General features: G+C 49.5%; 1 protein-coding gene across 3 annotated transcripts in view; it reads left to right on the plus strand.

The window, feature by feature from the left end:
* LOC138299205 (butyrophilin subfamily 1 member A1-like) overlaps nt 1-25277 on the plus strand; it is a 745683-nt gene that overhangs the window by 436979 nt on the left and 283427 nt on the right. The window contains exon 6 of one of the 3 annotated variants that reach the window (XM_069237316.1): nt 24356-24376. The exons of the other annotated variants lie outside the window; for them this stretch is intronic. Coding sequence (XP_069093417.1) covers nt 24356-24376 — 21 coding nt within the window. The remainder of the gene's footprint in view (nt 1-24355; nt 24377-25277) is intronic. 3 annotated transcript variants of the gene reach the window in all.

Raw genomic sequence — 25277 nt, forward strand, 5'->3', positions numbered from 1 at the left:
TACAGCTTCAAGCAAGAATACACGTTTATTAGCACAGTGGAAAAATACGAGCATCTAAACCGTGAGACCAGGCAACTAGGCCAAAGCCTCCGCTAAAGTAATGCTAAGCTAAAACATTTCAAACAAGCAAATCGTAGCACACGTTCATGATTATGTCGGATTAGTGCAATTCTAATTCACCACGTTATATAAAGCACGCGTATAAATGATGGCAAACTACTCTGAGGGCACATTTTGTCCCCGTACAATCTTTATTAGTTCGGTTAATGTCACACATGATTATTTCAGCACTACGTCTAAGCGTTAATAAATCGAAACCTTCATTTTCTGCTTCATCAGGCTGCCAAAAACCCTGGCTCACACGAAAACTCAGTGCAGCTCGGAGCGGGCTAATTTGCTCACGTAAATTCCTATTTTCATGTTCCAACTTCTTACATTTCTCCTGCATTTCTCTGTAAGCAGATAAAGGTATCCAGACCTTTCTGTCATCATTACTTCCAAAAGACACGTTTTCTACATATGTACAACAGGAATTATTTCTCAAAGCATTATCAGGCCTTTTAGCTACACATGCATTTTCTTCTGTAATTCCCCAAACAGAAAACAATTCACAGTTTTTCTTAGCACCATCAGGCAGTTTATCAACACATGTCTCAGACATGGTCTGCCGTGCTACTGTGATTCCCCAAACAGAAAACAATTTCTGTAATTCTCCAAACAACAAAAAACAATTACACTTTTAAAGTGTGCACTTAGAAATCTACCAACTCATCAACACCCTCTTAATCACCTCTTAATGACCGACCCCACGACTCCTGGTACCAATTGTAGTGCTTTTGTCTTATTTAGTTTCTAAGCACTAACATAACACAACAGAAATGCACTTCTGAGGTCAAAGAAGACTTTTATTGTTGTTAATTCTTCCCCAACCACAATATTTATGAATGACGAAATAGTAGCTTTCAAGTCCGCGTTAATCAAACAAAACAAAATATATCAGTTTGCAATATACACAGCAGGTTATATTTATAAGATATTGAATGCAAAGCAAAACAAATACTTCACCGTGTGGGAACTATCTACAGCTTCATCTTTCTAAGGTCTGCAAGCTGATGACCCCTGTCAGCCGCGAGAAAGAGAGATTCATCTACCCACACGGGATTGCTGGCAGCCTGCGCCAAGCTCCAGCACGATTCGAATCTGCCGGACCTCGTGCTGGAGCTTGGTGCAGGCTGCCAGCAATCCCGTGTGGGTAGATGAATCTCTCTTTCTCGCGGCTGACAGGGGTCATCAGCTTGCAGACCTTAGAAAGATGAAGCTGTAGATAGTTCCCACACGGTGAAGTATTTGTTTTGCTTTGCATTCAATATCTTATAAATATAACCTGCTGTGTATATTGCAAACTGATATATTTTGTTTGATTAACGCGGACTTGAAAGCTACTAATTCGTCATTCATAAATATTGTGGTTGGGGAAGAATTAACAACAATAAAAGTCTTCTTTGACCTCAGAAGTGCATTTCTGTTGTGTTATGTTAGTGCTTAGAAACTAGATAAGAGGAAAGCACTACATTAAGCTCCGCAAATAAAGATTTCCAGATGTATTTTGACAAATTTTTGCACACCAACAACCTCAGCTCACACCCATTACAATAGATGAAGTTCATTTAGCTATCAAAGGCAGACAGTGTTCATTCCAATGGGAGTGATGGTCTACCTATTAAGAATACATAAATATTATAGCTCCTCATATTCTTGCAATATGTGAAGGGAAAGTAAAAGAGGGTGGGCACCCTTCCGCCACCTATGGGGAGGCACTACTGGTGACCCTGTTGAAACCTAACAAAGTCCCTGAGCTGTGTGAGTCCCACTTTCTTCTCTTCCTTATAAATTGCTGGACTTTTTTGCTTATGCAGGGTCATCCCCCATCTTTTTGTGTCCTGCCTCCTATTTTTTCTGACCTGTTGCTGTTGGCTTTTGAACTCTGAGCACTTTACTACTGCTAACCAGTGCTAAAGTGCATATGCTCTCTGTGTAAATTGTATGTAATTGGTTTATCCATGATTGGCATATTTGGTTTACTAGTAAGTCCCTAGTAAAGTGCGCTAGAGGTGCCAGGGCCCGTAAGTCAAATGCTACTAGTGGGCCTGCAGCCCTGGTTGTCCCACCTACATAAGTAGCTCTGTAATCATGTCTCAGACCTGCCACTGCAGTGTCTATGTGTGCAGTTTTAACTGTAAATTCGATTTGGCAAGTATACCCACTTGCCAGGGCCAAACCTTCCCTTTTCTAACATGTAAGGCACCCCTAAGGTAGGCCCTAGGTAGCCCCAATGGCAGGGTGCAGTGTATGGTTAAGGTAGGACATATACTAATGTGTTTTATATGTCCTGACAGTGAAATATTGCAAATTCGTTTTTCACTGTTGCAAGGCCTGTCCTTCTCATAGGTTAACATGGGGGCTACCTTTAAATCTGATTAAAGTGTAGATTCCCTTTGGGAGCGGATGGACATGTGGAGTTTGAGGTCTCTGAGCTCACAATTTAAAAATAAATCTTTTAGTAAAGTTGATTTTAAGATTGTGTGTTTGAAAGTGCCACTTTTAGAAAGTGAGCATTTTCTTGCTTATACCATTTCTGTGACTCTGCCTATTTGTGAATTCCCTGTCTGGGTCAGTTTGACAGTTGGGCTGGTTGCACCTCACCCTAGACAGTGACTCAAAAGGAGCTGGGGTGTAGTCTGCATTTACTGATGAGCCATCTGTGCTAAGAGGGAGGCGAGGAGTGGTCACTTACACCTGAAAGGGCTGTGCCTGTCCTCACACAATGCAGTCTCCGACCCCCTGGTGAGTATCTGGGGCCTGGCCTGGGCAAGGGAGGATTTCACATTCAAAAGAGACTTTACTTTGAAGTAGGCCTACTTCAAAGGAGAAATTGGGTATAAGAAGGGCACCCAAAACCACAGACTTAAGATCACTTCTGCACATCAAGAGGAACCTCTGCCTGGAGAAGAGCTGAAGAACTGAGGAGAAGTGCTGCCCTGCCTGTGACTGTGCTTTGTGGAGCTATCCTGCAGCTGCTGCTTCTGCCAGAGTAAGAGGGCAAAGACTGGACTTTGTATGCCTTCCATCTTGTGAAGAAATCTCCAAGGGCTTGATTTAGAGCTTGCCTTCTGTTGTTTGAAGTCTCAGGGACAGGAAAGACTTCTCTCTGCCAGCACTTGGAGTCTCTGGAGAGACTCCTGCTCTGACAAGTGGTACCCTATCTAGTCCCTGGGCCATTGAAAGGAAAGATGGTGGAAATCCAAGGAAATCGACTTCGGACGGCTTCGGACCGACGCTGCTGCTGAATCTGGTGACGCCGCCTGCATCGGACTCCGTGATCTTCGCTGGAACGCGACGACCTTCGCAGGCCCGATGCCGCTGCAGTCCCGCTGTAGTCCGTGACTCCGTGGAAGTCACCGCACCACGTTGTGACCGACACCGCTCGAAGTGCACAGATTCAACGTTTCGCACAGAAATCCCCGATTTCGCGCATCAACTTGTTTTCACTCTTCAGCAAAAGTACTGTACTTGGGGGTCTACGCGACTCAGTGTCCGGCACCGCTGGTGTCGGCTTGTTGGGAACGACTCCATCACGATCCTGTGTTAACACCTCATCAAAACATTTTGTGTTTCTAAGCGCTATTTTGGAGTTTAATCTTTAAAAATTCATGACTTGTGTATGTCGGATGTTTGTCATTTTGGTCTTGTTTTGTTTAGATAAATATTTCCTAGTTTTCTAAACTGGTGTTGTGTCATTTTGTAGTGTTTTCATTAAGTTACTGTATGTGTTGGTACAAATACTTTACACCTAGCACTCTGAAGTTGAGCCTACTGCTCTGCCAAGCTACCAAGGGGGGTAAGCAGGGCTTAGCTGAGGGTGATTCTCTTCTACCCTGACTAGAGTGAGGATCCTTGCTTGAACAGGGGGTAAGCTGACTGTCAACCAAAGACCCCATTTCTAACATTGGTGATCAGCGGTTGGGATTTGGACTTGTATTTGTACTTTTCATACAGTAATTGAGTGTACACTACTCTTTTGATTTCAGACCACTACGTGACCACATACTACTTGTTTGGTGATCTTTCAGTTTCTCTTAAGGACTCCTTTTTGTTCTACTTCCATGATTTTGCTGATCCCTTGACCAATTCTTTTTACTTCATTGGGAACTTTTTTTTCTGCCATTGGAACTTTGTACTTTTTGCCATCATGTCTCAATCTGGAGATGCAACAGCTGGAGCTGTGTTTGAATTAGGGAAACTGAAGAGGTACTCAGTTGCTCAATTGAAACAGTTATGTGAAGATCTTGCTTGTCCCGTTAAGAGCTCTGCCAGGAAGGGGGAGCTGCAAGAGGCATTGAGGGCCTGGGAGACAGCCAAGGAAGCTGGGGGAAACACAGAAGATATGGATGGGAAAGTACAGCGTCTACACCGTGGTGTAGTAGAGGTACCTGTTACACCTGGGGGGAGGGTCTCCAGGAGTGGTAGCAGTAGGTCCTCTAAGGGTCTGACTCCTAAAGATGTGCAGGAGAGATAGGCAGAAAGGGTTCGGAGGTTGGAGGCAGAAACGTTGAGGATACAAGGGGAGTTTGACAAGTGGAAAAGGGACTTACAGATAGAAACGATGATTTTGGCTTATGAGCTAAAACTGGAAGAGCTGGAAGTCGGGAGAGCTGAGTCCAGCTGGAATAGTGGCAGCAACCATTTTATATCCAGTGCTGCTGAAGAAGTGCACATGCCCAGATACGTGGTGCCCTACTCGAAGGAGGGAGTTAACACACGCCAGGAGGTTCAGGGGTATGAGGTTGCTCCAGTGATGTGCAGGGTCCCTGAGGTGGATTAGGAAACTGGCATGGGGAGTCATATTCCTACTGGTGGGAGGGACACTCTACTGGCTCTAGGTGAGAGTGACAGGGAGAGGGATTCCCCCCAGGTAGAAGTCCTGGTTATGGAGTGTGAAGACATCCCAGAAGAGTGTGGGTTCAGTGTCACGGACAGTCAGGTACTGTCTCACCAGTCTCAGGAGGGTGATGTGGGATGCTTTTTCAAAGCAGAGTCACTGGATGGTTGGGTGAAGGGTACTTTGGTTAATTCATGTGAGGGGCTGGGTGATGTAATTGCTGGAGAGAATATGTCTAGTCCTTATTTTCCAGAGCTGAGCCAACACCAGGTGGAGTGTGAGTTCTCTGACCCCAGGGAACTTATACTGGAGGCAGACCTCTGGGCGAGTACCAGAGAGTCTGAAGAGGCATTTGGGGGTGCTCCTGAGAGGAGTGGTCTGGGTATTTCCCAACCAGGTGAAGTAGGGAAGGATTGTAGTGTCGCAGGTAGGTCCCAGTGTAGTGAGATGGGTGAGGGACCCCATGTCCAGTCTCCGAGGAGAGGGAATGGGGATGGGCTGAGGCCCAAGGTTCCCGAGATCTGGTCCAGGTCCTGGAGAGTTCCATGAGGTAACACCAGGAGGGGAGTCTAGCCTGTGCCGTAGGGCCATCTGTAGAGGGAGATCCCACTGTGTCAGAAGAACTTGGGGGGGGGGGCGGCTGTAGCCAGCGTCCCACCAGTTCTGGTATCTGGCAGTACCACTCCTAGTGAGGCGGGGCGGAAGTCCAGACAGAGGGTTGAGAGGGGTATGCCGACCCCAGTGGAGAACCTGGAGGGTCAAGGGTCAGCTCTGAGAGCAGACCCCCCCAGGAATGACCTTGGTGAGACCATTTCTGGGTTGGGGAGAATCGAGACTCTGTCAGATGGGCAGAGGTCAGGAGACCTGCACCAGCCAGACTCTTGTGTGGCCCTTGGGGACGGTGTGTCCCTTGAGGGGGGTAATTGTGCCTCCCTGGCAGTCCTGGTGTGCCAGGCAATGGTTCAACCACAGGGTGATGACTCTGGGTTGAATGATCAGGTTCAGGGGGTAAACTCTGACCTGATGGGGGGTAAGTGTGCTCCCAAGGAAGTCCTGGTGCACCAAGCAGTGGTTCAACCACAGGGCGGTGACTCTGGGTTGGATGACCAGGTTCAGAGGATAAACTCTGACCTGGTGTGCGGTAGGTATGCCCCCAGGAGGTCCTGGGTTGCCAGGCAGTGGTCCAGTCTGTGGGTACAGACCCTGGACTGGAGGATCAGGTGCAGGGACCCCAGAAGGGAGGGCAGGGGGAGGGAAGCCTCACCCCTGGCCCTGGTCCAACCTGAAGGTACAGACCCCAGGTTGGAGGACCAGTTGCAGGTTTACATCCCTGTCTTGGTAGGAGAATTATGCAGGACTGCTTCTACAAGCACCCTGACAATTTTGGACTCTGAGGGTTCCGCTCCTGCAGGGAGGGTACAGAGCCCCAGAGGGAAGGGCCATTGTCAGTTTGTCAACCCTGACCTGGTGGAAGGGAGAGTGGTCAAAGGGTGTCAGGCACCTGGGGCTACCAACCCCCACTCTCCACAGTCACAGTGGTTGGAGAGGCCTGAGGTCAGGCTCTCATCCCTGAGAGTTGCCAGGGGTCACTGTGGCTTGCTGTCCTGGTGGACAGAGTTGCCCCTTGGGGGAGAACGAGAGTCACACCCCAGGGTGGAGTGGGCAACACCACTGTGTTGGTCCTCGTGGTGCTATCTGCCCATTGGGATACATCTGTGAGCAAAGTGAAGTTAGGTGCTGCACAGATGGTCTCTGCAAATGTGGAGAAGGGTTCCCCATGGGTTAGCTTAGTGGGCCCTGAGAATATGGACAGAGGGATCCAACTGGAGTCGGAAGGCCTAGAACTGGAACATGCCCCTGCTGTTCTGGGCCTGGGTCCTTGTTCTATCGCCCCAAATAGGGAAGTACATCAAGGTATTGATTGTTCTCCCCTGACTTTAGGCTGGTAGGGGATTGTGTTGGACTTCTTTGCTTATGCAGGGTCACCCGCAATCTTTTTGCCTCCTATTTTTTCAGACCTCTTGCTGTTGGCTTTTGAACTCTGAGCACTTTATCACTGCTAACCAGTGCTAAAGTGCATATGCTCTCTGTGTAAATTGTATGTCATTGGTTTATCAATGATTGGCATATTTGGTTTACTAGTAAGTCCCTAGTAAAGTGCACTAGAGGTGCCAGGGCCTGTAAATCAAATGCTACTAGTGGGCCTGCAGCACTGGTTGTGCTACCCACATCAGTAGCTATGTAATCATGTCTCAGACCTGCCACTGCAGTGTCTGTGTGTGCAGTTTTAACTGTAAATTCGACTTGGCAAGTGTACCCACTTGCCAGGCCCAAACCTTCCCTTTTCTTACATGTAAGGCACCCCAAAGGCAGGGTGCAGTGTATTGTTAGTGTAAGACATATAGGCCCTCCTTACAACATTGGTGGTAAAAGCCACTTACCGCCGTGCAGAAGACCGCCAACACACCACCGCGGAAATCCTCCACAGCTACTATGACCCACAGCACGGAATCTGCCAAAATTCAGACACCCACACAAGTCTGCCACACCAAAGGTCAGTGATAAACTGGCGAAAACAAAAGCTACACCGTTACGCCAACAGAAATATGCCCACACTATCACGACACACGAATCCACGCAGCGGTCTTTCAACCGAGGTATTCCATTGGCGGTACACACCGCCGCGCTCAAAATACACACACACATACAAAACACAGCCACATTTGACTATTCCAAATGCACACACCTGATACACATACACACACCACTCCCACACACCCAATATAATATAAAACACACACCCACATCACCCACAAACCCCTATGACAAAAACACCGAAAGAAGGCCAGAGAGAGACACTACAAACTACTACCAAGCATCCACAGGCACACCAGACCATCACCTACATAACTTCCACACACCTCACACAACACACCACTACATATCAGCACACTTATCACCACACACACCACCCCATGGCACGGGAAAGACACCCCAGGTTCTCAGAGAAGGAGCTCAGGGTCATGGTGTAGAAAATCATCCGGGTAGAGCCACAGCTATTCGGATCACAGGTGCAGCACACCTCCATTGCAAGGAAGATGGAGCTATGGCGAAGAATAGTGGACAGGGTCAAGGCAGTGGGACAGCACCCAAGAAATCAGGATGACATCAGGAAGAGGTGGAACGACCTACGGGGGAAGGTGCATTCTGTTGTTTCAAGACACCACCTTGCTGTTCAGCGGACTAGCGGCGGACCCCTATCTCCTCCCCCACAACTAACAACCTGGGAGGAGCAGCTCTTGGCGATTCTGCATCCTGAGAGCCTCGCAGGAGTAGATGGCGGAATGGACTCTGCTAAGTCAAATCTTAACTATTACATCCCCCACCCTACCTGCATGCCATCACATACCCCCACCCTCACCCCATCACTCCAACTCCTCACAAATATCCCAACATCACAAACCACACATCCCAACACCAAGCCCTGCATGCAACACCAAAGCATGGACACCCATCACCAAAGCATGCCCACTGCACATACCCATACACCCCCCTAAACCATCATCACACAAGGTCCCACACAGGAATGCAAGCACTGGGGTATACGGTCACCCACCCATTGCACACCATGGCACACACAGATGCAATAAACATCCTTTTATACCCCTATAGGACCCCTACCCAACGTCACCGGACAGGAGGGTCCACACATATCCGCACCACCAACAGAAGAGGCCCACAGTGATGACAGCAGCTCTGTCCAACTGGATCTAGATGACCAGGCCAGCCCAATGGGGACTTCGGGACAGTCGGTTGCCATCACACAGTCACAGGCCACTACAGAGCTTCCCCCCTCTGATTACACCAGCACAGCACCCACTCAGCGGGCCCATACCTCTGTCCCCAAGACACGTCAATCAGCAGTGTGTCCACCACTACAGGGAACCCAGGCTAACCCACCACCCCAACAACAACAGGGACCTGGGGGCAGTGGGCACACAGTCCAGGGGACGGAGGCCCAGGTACACAGGGGAACTGGGAGGGCTGCTGTGCGACAGGGGGAGGACAGGCCCAGGGAACCCACTCTCCACAAGGCCCTCTCCTCCATCATGGGAGCCTACCACCACTCCCAGGAGACGATGGCAACGATACTGGCCAAGTTTCAGGAGACCCAGCGCCTGCAGGAGGAACAGTATTTGGGCTTCAGGGAGGAACTCAGAACCATCAATTCCACCCTGGACACCATCGTAGGGGTGCTGAAGGAAGTACTCAACACCAGGAGGGACACTGGGGCACAACAAGGGGCCCCTGACACTAGCATGGACGATGAACTGCCCACCACCTCCGCCGGCACTAGTGGACAGGAGGCACCACCACAGGACCACCACACAAGCACCCCACCCCCTGCAGAGGGAGAACCACCCCGCAAACGGTCCCTGAGATCCAGGACAAAGACAGAGAACGATACCAAGACCCCCGCCAAGAAATGAGACCACCCTGATTGTCATCCTTCTGTCCCACTTTGTCACCCTGTCCATCCTTAAACTGCCCCAGCTCCACTTCCTATGCCCATTTGGGCAATGCACCTGTGAGACTAATAGACTGGACTCTGCCATGGACATTCCTCCACCATCGCCCCTCACCATTTTGCAAACCCTTCCAATATTTAGCACTTAAATAAACACCCTTGAAGCACAAAACAATCTGGAGTCATTCTGTGATTTCGGAACAGTGTAGTAGCAATTACTGTGGCAAAAAGCTATTTCAATTGTAATGTCAACATACCTATGTCACACAGCTCTAGTCCATGAGGAATCAAAGCAGATGTCACACAGTGGGACCCACATCTGTGAAATTGTAAGGGAAAGTGACAACTCAGTGACGAAACACTGGGTAAAAACGACAGACAGTAGAGAGGTAGTAGTAGTGTTAAAGTACCTGTAGTAGGCAGGTTTGTATTCTTAGCTATGTCTCACTGGAAATATTGCAGGATCACTGGGTTCCTGTTGTCCATGTCCTCTTCTTCTTCTTTCTCGTCTTCACTGTCCACAGGCTCCACAGCTGCAACCACACCGCCATCTGGACCATCCTCCTGCAGAAAAGGCACCTGTCGTCGCAAAGCTAAAATGTGAAGCATACAGCAGGCCATGATGATCTGGCACACCTTCTTTGGTGAGTAGAATAGGGATCCACCTGTCATATGAAGGCACCTGAACCTGGCCTTCAGGAGGCCGAAGGTCAGCTCTATTATCCGCCGTGTTCGCCCATGGGCCTCATTGTAGCGTTCCTCTGCCCTTGTCCTGGGATTCCTCAATGGGGTCAGTGGCCATGACAGGTTGGGGTAACCAGAGTCACCTGCAAATGGCGAGGGACAACTGTTAGACACACACTAACCTGTAGGGATAACCCCAGACCCAACCATTCCCACTGTCTTGCTACCAAGTCCTCACCCAATAGCCAAACATGGTTTCTCTGGAGTTGACCCATCACATAAGGGTTGCTGCTATTCCGCAGGATGTAGGCGTCATGCACTGAGCCAGGGAACTTGGCATTAACATGGTAGATGTACTGGTCTGCCAAACACACCATCTGCACATTCATGGAATGATAACTCTTCCTGTTTCTGTACACCTGTTCAATCCTGCGGGGGGGTACCAAAGCCACATGTATCCCATCAATTGCACCTATGATGTTGGGGATATGTCCCAGGGCATAGAAATCACCTTTCACTGTAGGCATATCCTCCACCTGAGGAAAAACGATGTAGCTCCGCATGTGTTTCAGCAGGGCAGACAACACTCTGGACAACACGTTTGAAAACATAGGCTGGGACATCCCTGATGCTATGGCCACTGTTGTTTGAAATGACCCACTTGCAAGGAAATGGAGCACTGACAGCACCTGCACTTGAGGGGGGATTCCTGTGGGATGGCGGATAGCTGACATCAGGTCTGGCTCCAGCTGGGTACACAGTTCCTGGATTGTGGCACAGTCAAGCCTGTATGTGATGATCATATGTCTTTCCTCCATTGTCGACAGGTCCACCAGCGGTCTGTACACCGGAGGATCTCCTCACATGTCCCAGCGGACGGTGCCTATGAAGGACAAAAGTGAGCACAGAGTCAACCAACTCAGAGGTACGTACCCACAGCTTACACAGAAAACAAATCCTAATCCGAAAAGTGGCCTGTATGTGTGTTGAGTGTAGGCCTAGGTATGTGTGACGCAGTTAAAAATTAAGCCATGTGGGCCCCTGAAATAGCGGCTGCCTGACCTGTAAAGTGGGACAATGGGATGTGAGGTAACCGCGCTGGGGTTGTACACCGTTGCGGTAGGCGGTCAAAGAGCGCAGTGCAATGCTGCATTGGTTAGCATTGGACCCTATGGGTCCCAGGAGCCAATGACGATGTACGCCGGCGGTGACGGTACGCACCGTCGCGGACGTGACTGCCATTTTCTCTCTGTTCAATCATTCGATACCTGATCTTCGACAGGAGAGGACCTACACTGCAAGTGCTGCTGTGACCTCGGTCTGGAAGAGACTATGGCTCGAGTGTCTTGGGAAAGAGCCCCTGCCTTCACATCGGAGGAGTTGGAGAAACTCGTGGATGGGGTCCTCCCCCAGAACACGCTTCTCTACGGTCCTCCAGACAAACAGGTAAGTACACTGGGAGCATGCTGTATGGGCTATGCCTGTGTGGAGTGGGGTGGATGTAAGATGGTGGGGGGAGATTGCGGCGTGCATGAAACGACGGTGAGTGCATGTGCCACATTGCAAGGGTAGGGATGGGGGCCAATGACTGTGACGGTGCAGTTGGTAATACGTTTCTCTTCTCCCTGTACAATTCAAGTAGGTCAACGCCCATCAGAAAAAAGATATTTGGCGTGCCATCGCCAAGGACGTCCGGACCCTGGGTGTCTACCACAGACGGAGCACCCACTGCCGGAAAAGATGGGAGGACATTCGCCGCTTGAGCAAGAAGACGGCGGAGGCTCAGCTGGGGATGGCCTCCCAACGTGGAAGGGGTGCCCGTCGCACCATGACCCCCCTGATGTTCAGGATCCTGTCAGTGGCGTACCCGGAGTTGGATGGGCGCTTGAGGGCATCACAGCAGCCACAAGGGGGTGAGTATACTCTCATCCTGCTGATTTTGTGCGCAGTGGAGGTGTCTGGGCGGGGGAGGTGGGCTGTGGGTTTCCCTAGGTCAGGGCGAGTTTAGTAGGCCAGGTCCCCCGTAAGGCAGGCCATGTGGCACCGCACCCCACCTCTGTAGAGTGCCAAGTACACCTAGTCATGTCCCTGTGTCATCCATGTGTGCAGATGTCGTCCATAGCCTTGTTGGCCATTTCCCAGGGATTGAACAGTGGAGCCCAAGAGCGCAGTGTAGTGCAGGGGGCTTCTGTGTCTGCCGTGTCCGCCAACGGTAGCGGTAATGCATGCACTCAACATGTCTTTCTTCTGTCGTCCCCCCCTTTTTGTGGTCTCCCTGTTCCTGTGTGCATTAGCATCATCAGGCAGAGGAGCAGTGGCACCGGAGCATGAGGGAGCTGCATCCCACATGGCCCTGGAGGGTGAAACAACGGACTCGGAGTTCACCAGTGGGACGGAGGGCGAGGGGAGCTCCACGGCGGGGACAGGAGCTGACACAAGCGACACGGACTCGTCCTCTGATGGGAGCTCCCTTGTGATGGCGGCAACATCTGTGCCCCCCGCATCTACAGCCGCCAGCCCCCTTACCAGCACCACCCTCCCAGCAGCCCCTCAGCCACAACCTTTGCCCCGTGCCCGCTCACCCAGGAGGGTGGGCATCACCTTCACCCCAGGCACCTCAGGCCCTGCCCCAGCCACCCCTGCTGCCCTCAGTGAGGAGGCCATTGACCTCCTCAGGTCCCTCACTGTTGGGCAGTCTACCATTTTGAATGCCATCCAGGGTGTCGAAAGGCAGTTGCAACAAACCAATGCATTCCTGGAGAGCATTCATTCTGGTCAGACGGCCCTTCAGCGAGCTTTTCAGACTCTGGTCTCAGCACTGATGGCAGCCATTGTCCCCGTCTCTAGCCTCCCCCCTCCAACTTCCTCCACCCAGACCCCATCCCCTGTACCCCAGCCTATCCATAACACACCTTCAGACCAGCATGCACACAAGTCAACACACAAGGGAAACTAAGGCAAACATAAGCACCACACATCCCACAGGCACTCACGCAAGCGTCACACACATGCAGGCACACCAACATCCACTGCCTCCACTGTGTCCCCCCCTCCTCGTCTCCCTCCTCCCTCCCACTCTCGTCTACACTCACACCTGCATGCACTACATCTACAGCCACTACTGCCATCACCAGCACATACACCACCACACCCCGCTCACGTGCAGTCACCACTCCACTACCATTCACACGTCCCCTGTGTCATCTCCAAGTGTGTCTGTGACGTCCCCTCCCAAGATACACAAATGCAGGCACACACCCACCCAACAGCCATCCACCTCACAATAGCCTCCAGCGCATGCACCTTCACCCAAAGTCACCAAACGAACACCTCCTACAACCACAACCTCTTCCTTCACTCCCAAACCCCCTCCAGCTACCTGTCCCAGTGTCTCCCAAAAACGTTTCCTGTCCAACCTTGACCTCTTTCCCACACCTTCCCCACCTCGTCCGTCTCCTAGGGCCCAACTCTCCAGGGCCCAACCTAGCACCTTAGCCACAACATCTCCAGGACCAGTGGTGCCTGTAGTCACCGGAATCTGGAGTGCACCGGCCACCAGGGCAGACAGTGTGGCACGGAGCCACAGCACGGACAGTCCCCCACCTGTCAAGCATCAAAAATTGGCCAGTGCCCGGTGGGAGAGGGGGAAGACTCCAGTCTCCAAAGCCGCTCCCAGGGGTCCCGGTGGGAGTGTGGAGTCACCTGCGACACCTTCCAAGTTGGGGAAGGTGCCACAAGAAACCCGGCAAGTCTGGGAAGAGCAGCACGGCGGAGGAGACCGCCATCATCCCCGCTGCCCAGGAGGCCACCGCCATCATCCCTGCTGACCAGGAGGCCACCGCCCTCATCCCCGCTGCCCAGGAGGCCACCGCCAGCACCTGCCCTGCTGCCTAGGAAGCCACCGCCATCATCCCCGCTGCCCAGGAGGCCACCGCCAACACAAGCCCCGCGGGCTAGAGAGGACTGCCAGCACAAGCCCCGCTGGGACAGAGAGGACCACCAGAACAAGCCCCGCTGGGACAGAGAGGACAGCCAGCACAAGCCCCGCTGGGCTAGACAGGACCGCCAGCACAAGCCCCGCTGGGCTAGAGAGGTCCGCCAGTACAAGCCCTGCTGGGACAGAGAGGACCGCCAGCACAAGCCCCGCTGGGACAGAGAGGACCGCCAGCACAAGCCCCGCTGGGCTACAGAGGACCGCCAGCACAAGCCCCGCTGGGACAGAGAGGACCGCCAGCACAAGCCCCGCTGGGCTACAGAGGACGCCAGCACAAGCCCCGCTGGGCTACAGAGGACCGCCAGCACAAACCCCGCTGGGCTACAGAGGACCGCCAGCACAAGCCCCGCTGGGACAGAGAGGACCGCTAGCACAAGCCCCGCTGGGACAGAGAGGACCACCAGCACAAGCCCCGCTGGACTAGAGAGGACCACCAGCACAAGCCCCGCTGGGACAGAGAGGCCGCCAGCACAAGCCCCGCTGGGCTAGAGAGGACCGCTAGCACAAGCCCCGCTGGGACATAGAGGACCGCCAGCACAACCCCACTGGAACAGAGAGGACCGCCAGCAGCTGAGTCACTGCAAAGGAGCCCGCCGCCTCAAGCACCGCTGAACAGGGCACCGCCGCTTCAAGCACTGCTGAACAGGTCACCGCCGCCGCAAGCACTGCGGAACAAGGCACCGCCGCCTCAAGCACCGCTGAACAGGGCACCAACGCCACAAGCACCGCTGGCCCATGAGCTGCAAGGGCACTGACGCTACTGAGTCCTTCACAAGCAGGATGAGGCACTCTGGGCACCATGCCCCTCCAGAACCAGTGGAGACTGTCATCCACTACCTCCGTCCTTAGCAGGATGTAGCACTCTGGGCACCAGGCCCCCTCCAGAACCAGTGGAGGCTGTCATCCACTACCTCTGTCCTTAGCAGGATGTAGCACTCTGGGCACCATGCCCCCTCCAGAACCAGTGGAGACTGTCATTCACTACCTCTGTCCTTAGCAGGATGAAGCACTCAGGGGACTAAGCCCTCTCCAGAACCAGGAGACTGTCATACACTTGAGAGACTGTGGCTTTGCACTCCCCAGGATTGAACAGTGGGCAACCCACCCACTGTATAGACTTGAGAGACTGTGGCTTTGCACTCCCCAGGATGGAACAGTGGGCAACCCACCCACTGTATAGACTTGAGAGACTGTGGCTTTGCACTCCCCAGGGTGGAACAGTGGGCAACCCACCCTTTGAGCTTCTCTATGGTCACCCTGTCAGGGGACCCCTAAGCATTGTTAAAGAGGACTGGGAGAAAGCTCCCAAGACACTTCCCCAGGATGTGGTCAGCTACATGCTGGCCCTCCGCAACCAAACCCAACGCTTCTAGAAGCAGGCCAAAGATAACCTTGAGTCCAGTCAAGAGGTGATGAAGGAGTGGTACGACCAGAAGGCCACTCTGGTTGAGTTCTCACCTGGAGACAAGGTTTGGGTGATGGAGCCAGTGGAGCCTAGGGCTCTCCAGGACCGCTGGAAGGGCCCCTTTGAAGTTAAGGAGCGAAAGGGGGAGGCCACTTGCCTAGTGGACCTCAAGACCCCTAGGCACCCCCTAAGGGTTCTCCATCACAACCGACTCAAACCTCACTTTGAGAGGTCTGAGGTCAGTATGCTCCTGGTCACAGATGAGGGCATGGAAGAGGAGAGTGAACCTCTCTTCGACCTCCTCTCTGCAAAAGAAGCTGATGGGTCCGTGGGGGGTGTCATTCTATCTAACTCTAAACCAGAAAGGAGACTGCTATGAGCTGTTAGAACAGTTCTCTTCCCTGTTCTCCCTTACTCCTGGACTTACCCATTTATGTGTTCATGATATTGACACTGGAGACGGTCCCTGTGTAAAGAACAAAATTTACAGTTTATCGGATAAGGTCAAGGCCAGCATCAAAGGGAAGGTCTCCAAGATGTTAACCTTAGGGGTTATTGAGAAATCCAGCAGTCCCTGGGCCAGCCCTGTGGTGCTGGTCCCTAAAGCTACTGTCCCCGGTGCCAAGCCAGAACTCCGGTTCTGCGTGGACTACCGGGGTCTCAACTCAGTCACACAGAATGATGCTCATCCCATCCCCCGAGCTGATGAGCTTGTTGACAGACTAGGAGCTGCCAAGTTCCTGAGTACGTTTGATCTTACTTCAGGGTACTGGCAGATCGCCCTGACTGAGGGGGCTAAAGAGAGATCAGCATTTTCCACATCTGATGGCCATTACCAGTTCCGGGTGATGCCATTTGGGTTGAAAAATGCCCCCGCCATCTCCAACAGTTTGTTAACGGGGTCCTAGCTGGAAAGGATGCCTACCGTGCAGCCTACCTGGACGACATAGATGTCTACAGTTCCAGCTTGGAGGAACACCTGCTCCACCTCAAGGAGGTGCTTCAGGCTCTGCGACAGGCAGGCCTGACCATCAAGGCTAGTAAGTGCCAGATTGGGCAGGGTTCCGTGGTGTACTTGGGACACCTAGTAGGTGGTGGCAAGGTGCAGCCACTTCAGACCAAGGTTTAAACTATCAAGGCCTGGCAACCACCTAGAACACAGACGGAGGTGAGAGCCTTTTTAGTCCTCACTGGATACTACCGCAGATTCGTCAAAAGCTATGGTACCATTGTGTCACCCTTGACAGAACTCACTTCCAAGAAACAGCCTAGGTTGGTGAAATGGACAGAGGCTTGTCAGAAAGCCTTTGATTCTCTGAAGGAAGCCATGTGCACGGCCCTCTTGCTCAAGGCCCCTGACTACTCCCAGGAATTTATTGTGCAGACAGACGCTTCAGAGCATGGCATAGGGGCTGTTCTACCACAGCTGAATGAGGAGGGCTCAGACCAACCAGTAGCCTTTATTAGCAGAAGGCTATTACCACGGGAACAGAAGTCGAGTGCTATTGAGAGAGAACCATTTGCTGTGGTCTGGGCACTGAAGAAGTTAAGACCCTACCTGTTTGGGACTCACTTCCAGGTTCAGACAGACCACAGGCCCCTCAGATGGCTCATGCAGATGAGGGGTGAGAATCCAAAACTCTTGAGGTGGTCCATTTCCCTACAGGGTATGGACTTTACGGTGGAGCATCGCTCGGGGATTGACCACGCCAACGCTGATGGTCTCTCCAGATACTTCCGCCTTAGCGATGAGAGCTCCCAGGATGTTGGGTAGCTCTCCCCACTTTCAGCTGGGGGACACACATGTTAGACCTGACAGCCTTAGGGTGGTCACCCCTAACTTTTTGCCTGCTTCCCTCCCCTTTCTGGACACTGTTTTTGCTGTTTTTTAGACTCTGCGCACTTTACCACTGCTAACCAGTGCTAAAGTGCACATGCTCTCTCCCTTTAAACATGGTAACATTGGATCATACCCAATTGAACTATTTAATTTGCTTTTAAGACCCTAGTAATGTCTAGTGCCTAGTAATGTGCACTGTATGTGCCCAGGGCCTGTAGATTAAATGCTACTAGTGGGCCTGTAGCACTGGTTGTGCCACCCACTTAAGTAGCCCCTTAACCTTGTCTCAGGCCTGCCATTGCAAGGCCTGTGTGTGCAGTTTCACTGCCACTTCAACTTGCATTTAAAAGTACTTGCCAGGCCTAAAACTCCCCTTTTTCTACATATAAGTCACCCCTAAGGTGTGCCCTAGGTAACCCCTAGAGCAGGGTGCTGTGTGGGTAAAAGGCAGGACATGTACCTGTGTAGTTTACATGTCCTGGGAGTGTAAAACTCCTAAATTCATTTTTACACTACTGTGAGGCCTGCTCCCTTCATAGGCTATCATTGGGGCTGCCCTCATATATTATTGAAGTGGTACCTGCTGATCTGAAAGGAGTAGGAAGGCCATATTTAGTATGGCCAGAATGGTAATACAAAATCCTGCTGACTGGTGAAGTTGGATTTAATATTACTATTTTAGAAATGCCACTTTTAGAAAGTGAGCATTTCTCTGCACTTAAATCTTTCTGTGCCTTAAAATCCACGTCTGGCTGGGTTTAGTTGACAGCTCCTTGTGCATTCACTCAGACACACCCCAAACACAGGGTACTCAGCCTCACTTGCATACATCTTCATTTTGAATGGGTCTTCCTGGGCTGGGAGGGTAGAGGGCCTGCTCTCACACAAAGGATTGCCACACCCCCTACTGGGACCCTGGCAGACAGGATTGAACTGAAAGGGGACCTGGTGCACTTCTAAGCCACTCTGTGAAGTCTCCCCCACTTCAAAGGCACATTTGGGTATAAAACAGGGCCTCTGCCCTACCACCTCAGACACTTCCTGGAGAAGAAACGTATAACCAGAACCTGCATCCTGCCAAGAAGAACTGCCTGGCTGGTCAAACGGCTCACCTGACTGCTTTCTCTGAAGGACTGCTGCCTTGCTGTTGCCCTGCTGCCTTGCTGTTCCCTGGCTGTGGTGAGGAAGTGCTCTCCAAGGGCTTGGATAGAGCTTGCCTCCTGTTCCCTGAAGTCTCAGGACCAAAAAGACTTCTCTCTTGCAACTGGACTCCTTGTGCGGTGAAAAATTTGAGGCACAGCTTGCTCCGCGGTGAAAAATTCACTGCATGTCGACCTGGGACGCCGCCGCTCAACTTCGCAAGCAATTGATCGATGCAGCTCCTGCGGTGCGACCGGAACTTTGACGCACGGCCCACCAGATCGACGCACAGCCGACCTGGGACGACTACGCCCGACTCCCACAGGGGAAAGCGTCGCTGCGCCTGCCGCAAGGGAGAAAGTTTCCCACATCGCCCACCAGAACGACGCAGAGCTTGCCAACAAGCCCAGAATTCTACGCACAGACCCCAGGGCATCTGAAAACCCCGCAAACCGAAGAGAAGGCCATCCGCGCACCGTAAAACAACGCAACATCTTCCCTGCGTGGAAAATAACGCAAGTCCGTGTGTGAAGGGGCGAAACCGACGCACACACCATTTTTCCACGCATCTCCTCCTCTGCGGCCCTTTGCGGAGATTTTTCACTCAAACCAGGTACTTTGTGCTTAAAAGAGACGTTCTCTGCTTTTAAAAGACTTAAGACACTTTATATCACTTTTCAGTGATATCTTTACATTTTCTTATTACATCTTTGATCGTTTTTAGCCTGCAAATATCCAGATAAATATCATATATTTTTCTAAACACTGTGTGGTGTATTTTTGTGGTGCTATATGGTGTTATTGTATGATTTATTGCACAAATACTTTACACATTGCCTTCTAAGGTAAGCCTGACTGCTCAGTGCCAAGCTACCAGAGGGTGGGCACAGGATAATTTGGATTGTTTGTGACTTACCCTGACTAGAGTGAGGGTCCTTGCTTGGACAGGGGGTAACCTGACTGCCAGACCCCATTTCTAACAACAACATTAATGCAAAATGTTGTTTTTTGAATGTTGTACTGCCCATAAATGTACTCATAATAGACCTACTTACATATCTTTTTTTAGGACTTGTGCCATGGTTGCCATCTTTCCCAGTGAAAAATACCAGCAATCTGTTTCTGTTCTAATCATCTGCATAGACCTGGGTGTGATAGTAAAAAAGATTTTATATAAACCCACTGTGCTCATTTTTAACATGGATTTTCTATCTCTATTTACTCCATTTATTAACCGGGGGTATTGATACAACTGGAGAGCACATTTTTAAAGCACCTTCTAATAATATTTTCTGTGTTGAGAATGTAATGATGAAGGGGCAAAAAATAACGGTCTTTAGTGATTTTCCTATTTTTCATACCAGCTGGAACATTCAAATACTTGTTCATGATGGTAAAAAAAATGGCCTGTGGCAACCCCACCCAGCACCCACAACCTGCAGACAGGTTTATCCCCTCCCTCAGCATCTCCTTCTGCTACTCAGTCTTCCTAGATAAACCAGCCTTAAGCCATATTAAATATACAGCTCACTTTCCCTGTTTTTGCCACAGCACACCCTTAAAAAGGTGCACCATGCACAAACAGGGAAAGTGCACCAGGTTACAGTGAATGGGCACCCGCGAACTGGAGGCAGCGCATTCAAGTGAAATACGGCGCTACTGCTTCAAAGCCGCTCAATGATTCACTGTGCAGGCAGCAACCCACCTGCAGAGGGAAGAGAGATCCCCTAGCAGGCGGGTGTAGTGAGTGACTGCACCTGCCTGCAGGGGGAGGTCTGGCGGCTCCTAAGAAACCCCTTCCCCCCCTCAACAGGGCTGCCATTGTGAGCGCATCTGGCCTTATTTGGTCTTTTATTGTTTAATTGATAAGAGGATGCGTTAGAGGTTGGATGGACCTTTTGACTACGTTTAGAGTGATTCCGCCATAACTCATAACTTCAACATATAACAACATAATCAATAAACACCATCAATCTTTTGAATGCAATAATCTTTACGTACCATGATCCATTTGACCATGAATAACCACACCTTTTAACAAAGTTAAAATGTTTATTTCCCTAGATTAAAAAAGCTAATATCACGTAGTCTGAAAACCAAATGATTAATGTATACAAACAACAAAGGCTGACCAAAGCGTCTAAACAATCTCAATTTGGCTAAAGCATTAATAATCAAACACTCAAGGGTTACAGTACAAATCAATAACAATAGTAACTAGAAAGCAGATATACTATACATCTAAACTCAACAGGTGAACAGAATCAGTTCTGTGATAATGACAATTGTCAACATTTGGGCATACTAATGAACCTTCCAATTAGAATAGCATGTTTAGGCTTCATGCAAAAACTATTTTAATCAAACTTAATTTGAAAAACATCTAACTAAGGCTCTATCAAAATAGCGGTTTGTACCCAAAAGAAATCACAAATACAGCACAGAAAGAATAGCATTTTTTATACCTCTCCTCAATGAGTCAGCAAGAGATACTTTCTTCGTCAGGGGGACATCCGTCTGGTCAGCATCAACAATGGGACAGTGATAGAGGATAGTTGAGCCACGGTTTGGCCCTAAGTTAACTGAACCAACTTAAAGGACACTTAAGCTAAGGAATCAACATTAACACAAATATACAGAATACATGGAACTCCGGAGCTCTACTATCAGGATTCTAGCAAGGACAGGAAAAAATGGGTCACAATGAAATCAGAAAAATGGACCAGGCTTCCAAAATGCAAGCAGGCTAAGTTAAACTCCCATAAAGTATCTTTTCACGCTTTTGTCATGAGTCAGAAAATCGTACGTTTACAGTAGGACCAATGAGCTATAAACTATAAATCTAAAATATAACCAGACAGTCTTTCACATGTCGATGACTGGCTCCTCTTCTCCTGTTCCCATCGTCACGTTTGTCAGGTAACTCTTTTGTTGCAATCCTAGTTGAAGTCAGTGCGCCCACTGTTAGCTCCTGGAAATGTCTCTTTCTTATGCATCAAGGTTACTTTTATAACGTTTTCTAGTGCAAGACATTCTAACAGGCAGTTCTCATGAGAACGTTTAAGATATTTACACATCGCTTGGTCAGCGCCATGTGAACAACATACAATATTATTTCTCGGCTTTCACAAAGCAGGTACAGGCATTTATTTATTTCTGCTATGCAACTTAACATGGGGTTTGTCGACTAGGCCCAAACCTCGTAATTGATCAATGCCCAATATTATTTTAAGCAAATTCATAGTACTATTATGTTAATGTGACCCACTAATACATTTTATTCTACATGGGCACATCATTTAGACTATAAACTTAAATTAATTATTAATTGTTGTACATCTTATGGTGGCCACATTTTTAGGCACATTTTCCATGACACACAATTTTCTTCTACATTATCCTAATTCGTGTAAATTCTTAACAGTTAATCAATTCAAATTTATTAGTAATTAATTCAGCTTTCACACCATCAGGGGGTGCACTGACAGTGTGCCATCTTTTTGTGGCGCACATTCAGTGCACCTCCTCATAGCTTCTTTGCCTTTGTGCCTGCTCCTTAATACCCCAACAGGAGCAGAAACAAAGTGTTTCCCTCCTTTGAATGGGGCCACAACCCCATGTAAATGAGGGAACACCCTCATGAGGTAGCGCTTGCGCTACATGTGATAATACAGCCCCTGGTTGTTCCTCCGTACACGGGTCTTTACTGAGTGATTAAATGTATATGCATCCATGCCAATAGTCCTGATTTGGGCAGCAGACTCCCGGTTTTGGAAGCCAAACATGGCTTTATTTTAGCTGTTTCCTGCCTGAAAATGCCTCTAGTTCAACAGAAGAGAATGGGGAGAAATCCCTTATCCCGCTTTTTTTCTATATTCATGGCAAAACGGTGCATGGCAATGGTGAGGCCTAGATCTGTCAACACGAGTCTGGACGAAGGATCTAATATGTTGCAAGACACAATGGATGTCGGTGTGGCAATGCTTCCACGGCAATCAGACCAAGAGATATATTGGCACCACTAGAATCTTTCCTGCTCACCTGAGACACGGACCTTGATCTCTATGCTCAAGAACGTGTAGAATAAAAAGCATACAAATTTTATAAATGGCACGAAGGTATTGGAGGACCTTTGCACAAGCACAACTATATTACACTTCTTTTAAGTCACGGGGAGATTAAGCCATTTGCCCAAGATCACACCCTCTCCCCAGCAGACCTGGGGGAAGGAGGTTACAGAGAGTGAATGAAATATAGGCTCAACCCTGGATCCAGGTAGTCTGACAGCCCTGCTGTTGTATTCGTTCAGTATGCTAATGTAAATGTTATAAGCCCAGGTGCGTCATTGGACCGTAATCTCTCCCTGTGACTCAACATTAAACATGTAAAACCACATGTGCCCTGTATTACTCCAATTTCTTCTATGGTTGATCCTTTTTTCTATGCAAATAAGTAAATATATATCAAAAAGGAATCCTAAGAGGCGTTAGAGTGGAGTTTGGAATAGGTGCGGTCTGCCGAGAGTGGGTGGCATAGCGGGCACTGGGTACTGCTGCTGACAGGTCCTGGCAGCTGGTGGTGCATGGAAATGGGATGGTGGGGGAGTCACCGACTCTTGAAGGCCATGGGAGATGCTGCACGTTGGATTGGTTTCTCTGGAAGACAGGATACCGGTAATTGGGTGGGGCTCTACTTGTGATCATTGAAAAACTACTTCAAGACATAGGGAGTACGGAAAGCAGTACATGTGGTGCCCCTCCACCATTCCCCTTGACCCCACGGACGTTAATTCTCCAAAATGCCAGGGGTAGCAGAAAGTGACGACACACGCCCCATAATCTTCCCTTTCACTCACACACACATGCTTACATATTCGCACATATACGCTGTCACATAAACACACTCTCATCGGCAAGCACGCAAACAACATACATTTTTACTTACATCAGCTGCTAGGGAAGGTCATATTCCAGATGATTGTACTTCGTTGTCTTTACACTAATAGTGAATAATGTAATATTATTCACTATTAGTGTAAAGAAAAAGTTGCTGGAAAACAAGGAGAGTGGAGCGCCAACAGAGCTGCCCCTGTGTACCTGATACTGAATTAGACACCTCTCTGGCCAGGGGTCGCAGAGGCAGTGCCAGGGGTTGCAAGAGGCAAGCCAGGGGTCGCAGATGAGACCCCCGACGATCCCTAAATGAGATCCATGCTTGACCCTGCTTGTGTCCAAGTCACAATGGGCATGTGATGTTGTACCAAGGTATTAGTCTGGACTTATTAAAACAAAGGGCCTGATTACGACCTTGGGGGATGGGAAACTCCATCACAAGCGTGACAGATATCCCGCTCGCCGTTTTACAAGTTCCATAGGATACAATAGAACTTGTAATATGTGCCTTACCAATAACCCATTTTCCAACAGGAAGTGATACCCATCAGGTAACGGAGTATAGCATCCGTCAAGGTCGTACTCAGGCCCACAGTGTGTTCCAGTTTAAACCAGGCCTGGGAATGTTCACACAGTGGGTTATTAACAGGCATTTCGGTTTAACCGAAAACACATTTATGTAAGCATAACTCATGGTAGTGGAGACCTCTGCAGCCAGAAGGTACAGTGCTTTGTCTGCCATTACAAGCTTTTTGGTGGTGTACTAAAACTTGTACTACTAAGTCCACAGGAACTAAGGTCAGAAGTGTGTGTGGGCGGGAGCATTGATGATTATAAAATGGGGTGAACTGAAAGGGGTCAGCAATTTGATGCAACTAAGTGAAGTTTTAAAAGTTTGTTTCTGACATTGATATTTATTTTTTATTTTCCTAGTGGAACTTTCACAAGAACTTGGTAAGTTTTTCTTAAATTAATGTAATGCTGTTCTCTTTAAAGCACCCAAGGGAGACCTGGGATTGTAATAAGACAAGAAACCTATTAAAGTGAACATGCCATGTCAATGTGAATCTAGTAAATCGCATTACATTATAGATCTGGGATGATTGGGTGTAAACAAATATATCATTTAAACGTATGTATCTGTAAGTAAGCGGAAGCGCTGGCTAGGTCCTTGTTGTACAGTCGTTTTTACAAAACTGTCAATTTAGATGTGAATGCAAAATGGGTTTCATTTTGAGTTTGCTTTCAGTACTCACCGGTAGCTGGTTTTAAGAACAAATGTGTGCATTGTTCCCTGTTTGTGATGCCAGTGTAAAAGGCTGTTTCATGAGCACACGAGCTGTCTCGGAGCAGAGCCGTAGATATGTTTTAAGACACTGCACTGACTACGGCAGACACCTAAGTGAGAGATTGTCAGTTAGTGTCAGACATCTCTGGTTGGAAACAGGGAGCAGTGGTTGCCTCTGCTTGTTACTAAGATGTTCCATCTGCATCTCATGCTGTGCCAATGCAAAAGCTCATGATGCAAATAACGATGCTTAAATTGTCATAAATATTTCAGAGTGCGGTGGCCCAAAGTTCTTCTTAGGAGTCCGCCAATCAAACTGATGAGTGCCGGGGTTGCTGAACGCCAAGGCTGCATAATTGTAATACCTCTTTATTACATCATTTCACACTTCCTATCCCTTTATGTCCCCGTTGCAAGATTTCTTTCATTCCTGTTGTCTCTCTTTATCACTGTTTCCTCACTTTCTCTGTCTTCCTCTTCTGCCCTCTCAGTCTTGATCAGCATCAAATTCTGATGCTAAACATGAGTGTTGCTGCTACCTCCTTCAGCCACATAAACGAATCACTC

Source organism: Pleurodeles waltl, chromosome 6 (assembly GCF_031143425.1).
Source record: "Pleurodeles waltl isolate 20211129_DDA chromosome 6, aPleWal1.hap1.20221129, whole genome shotgun sequence".
In the NCBI taxonomy this organism is placed as follows: Eukaryota; Metazoa; Chordata; class Amphibia; order Caudata; family Salamandridae; genus Pleurodeles; species Pleurodeles waltl.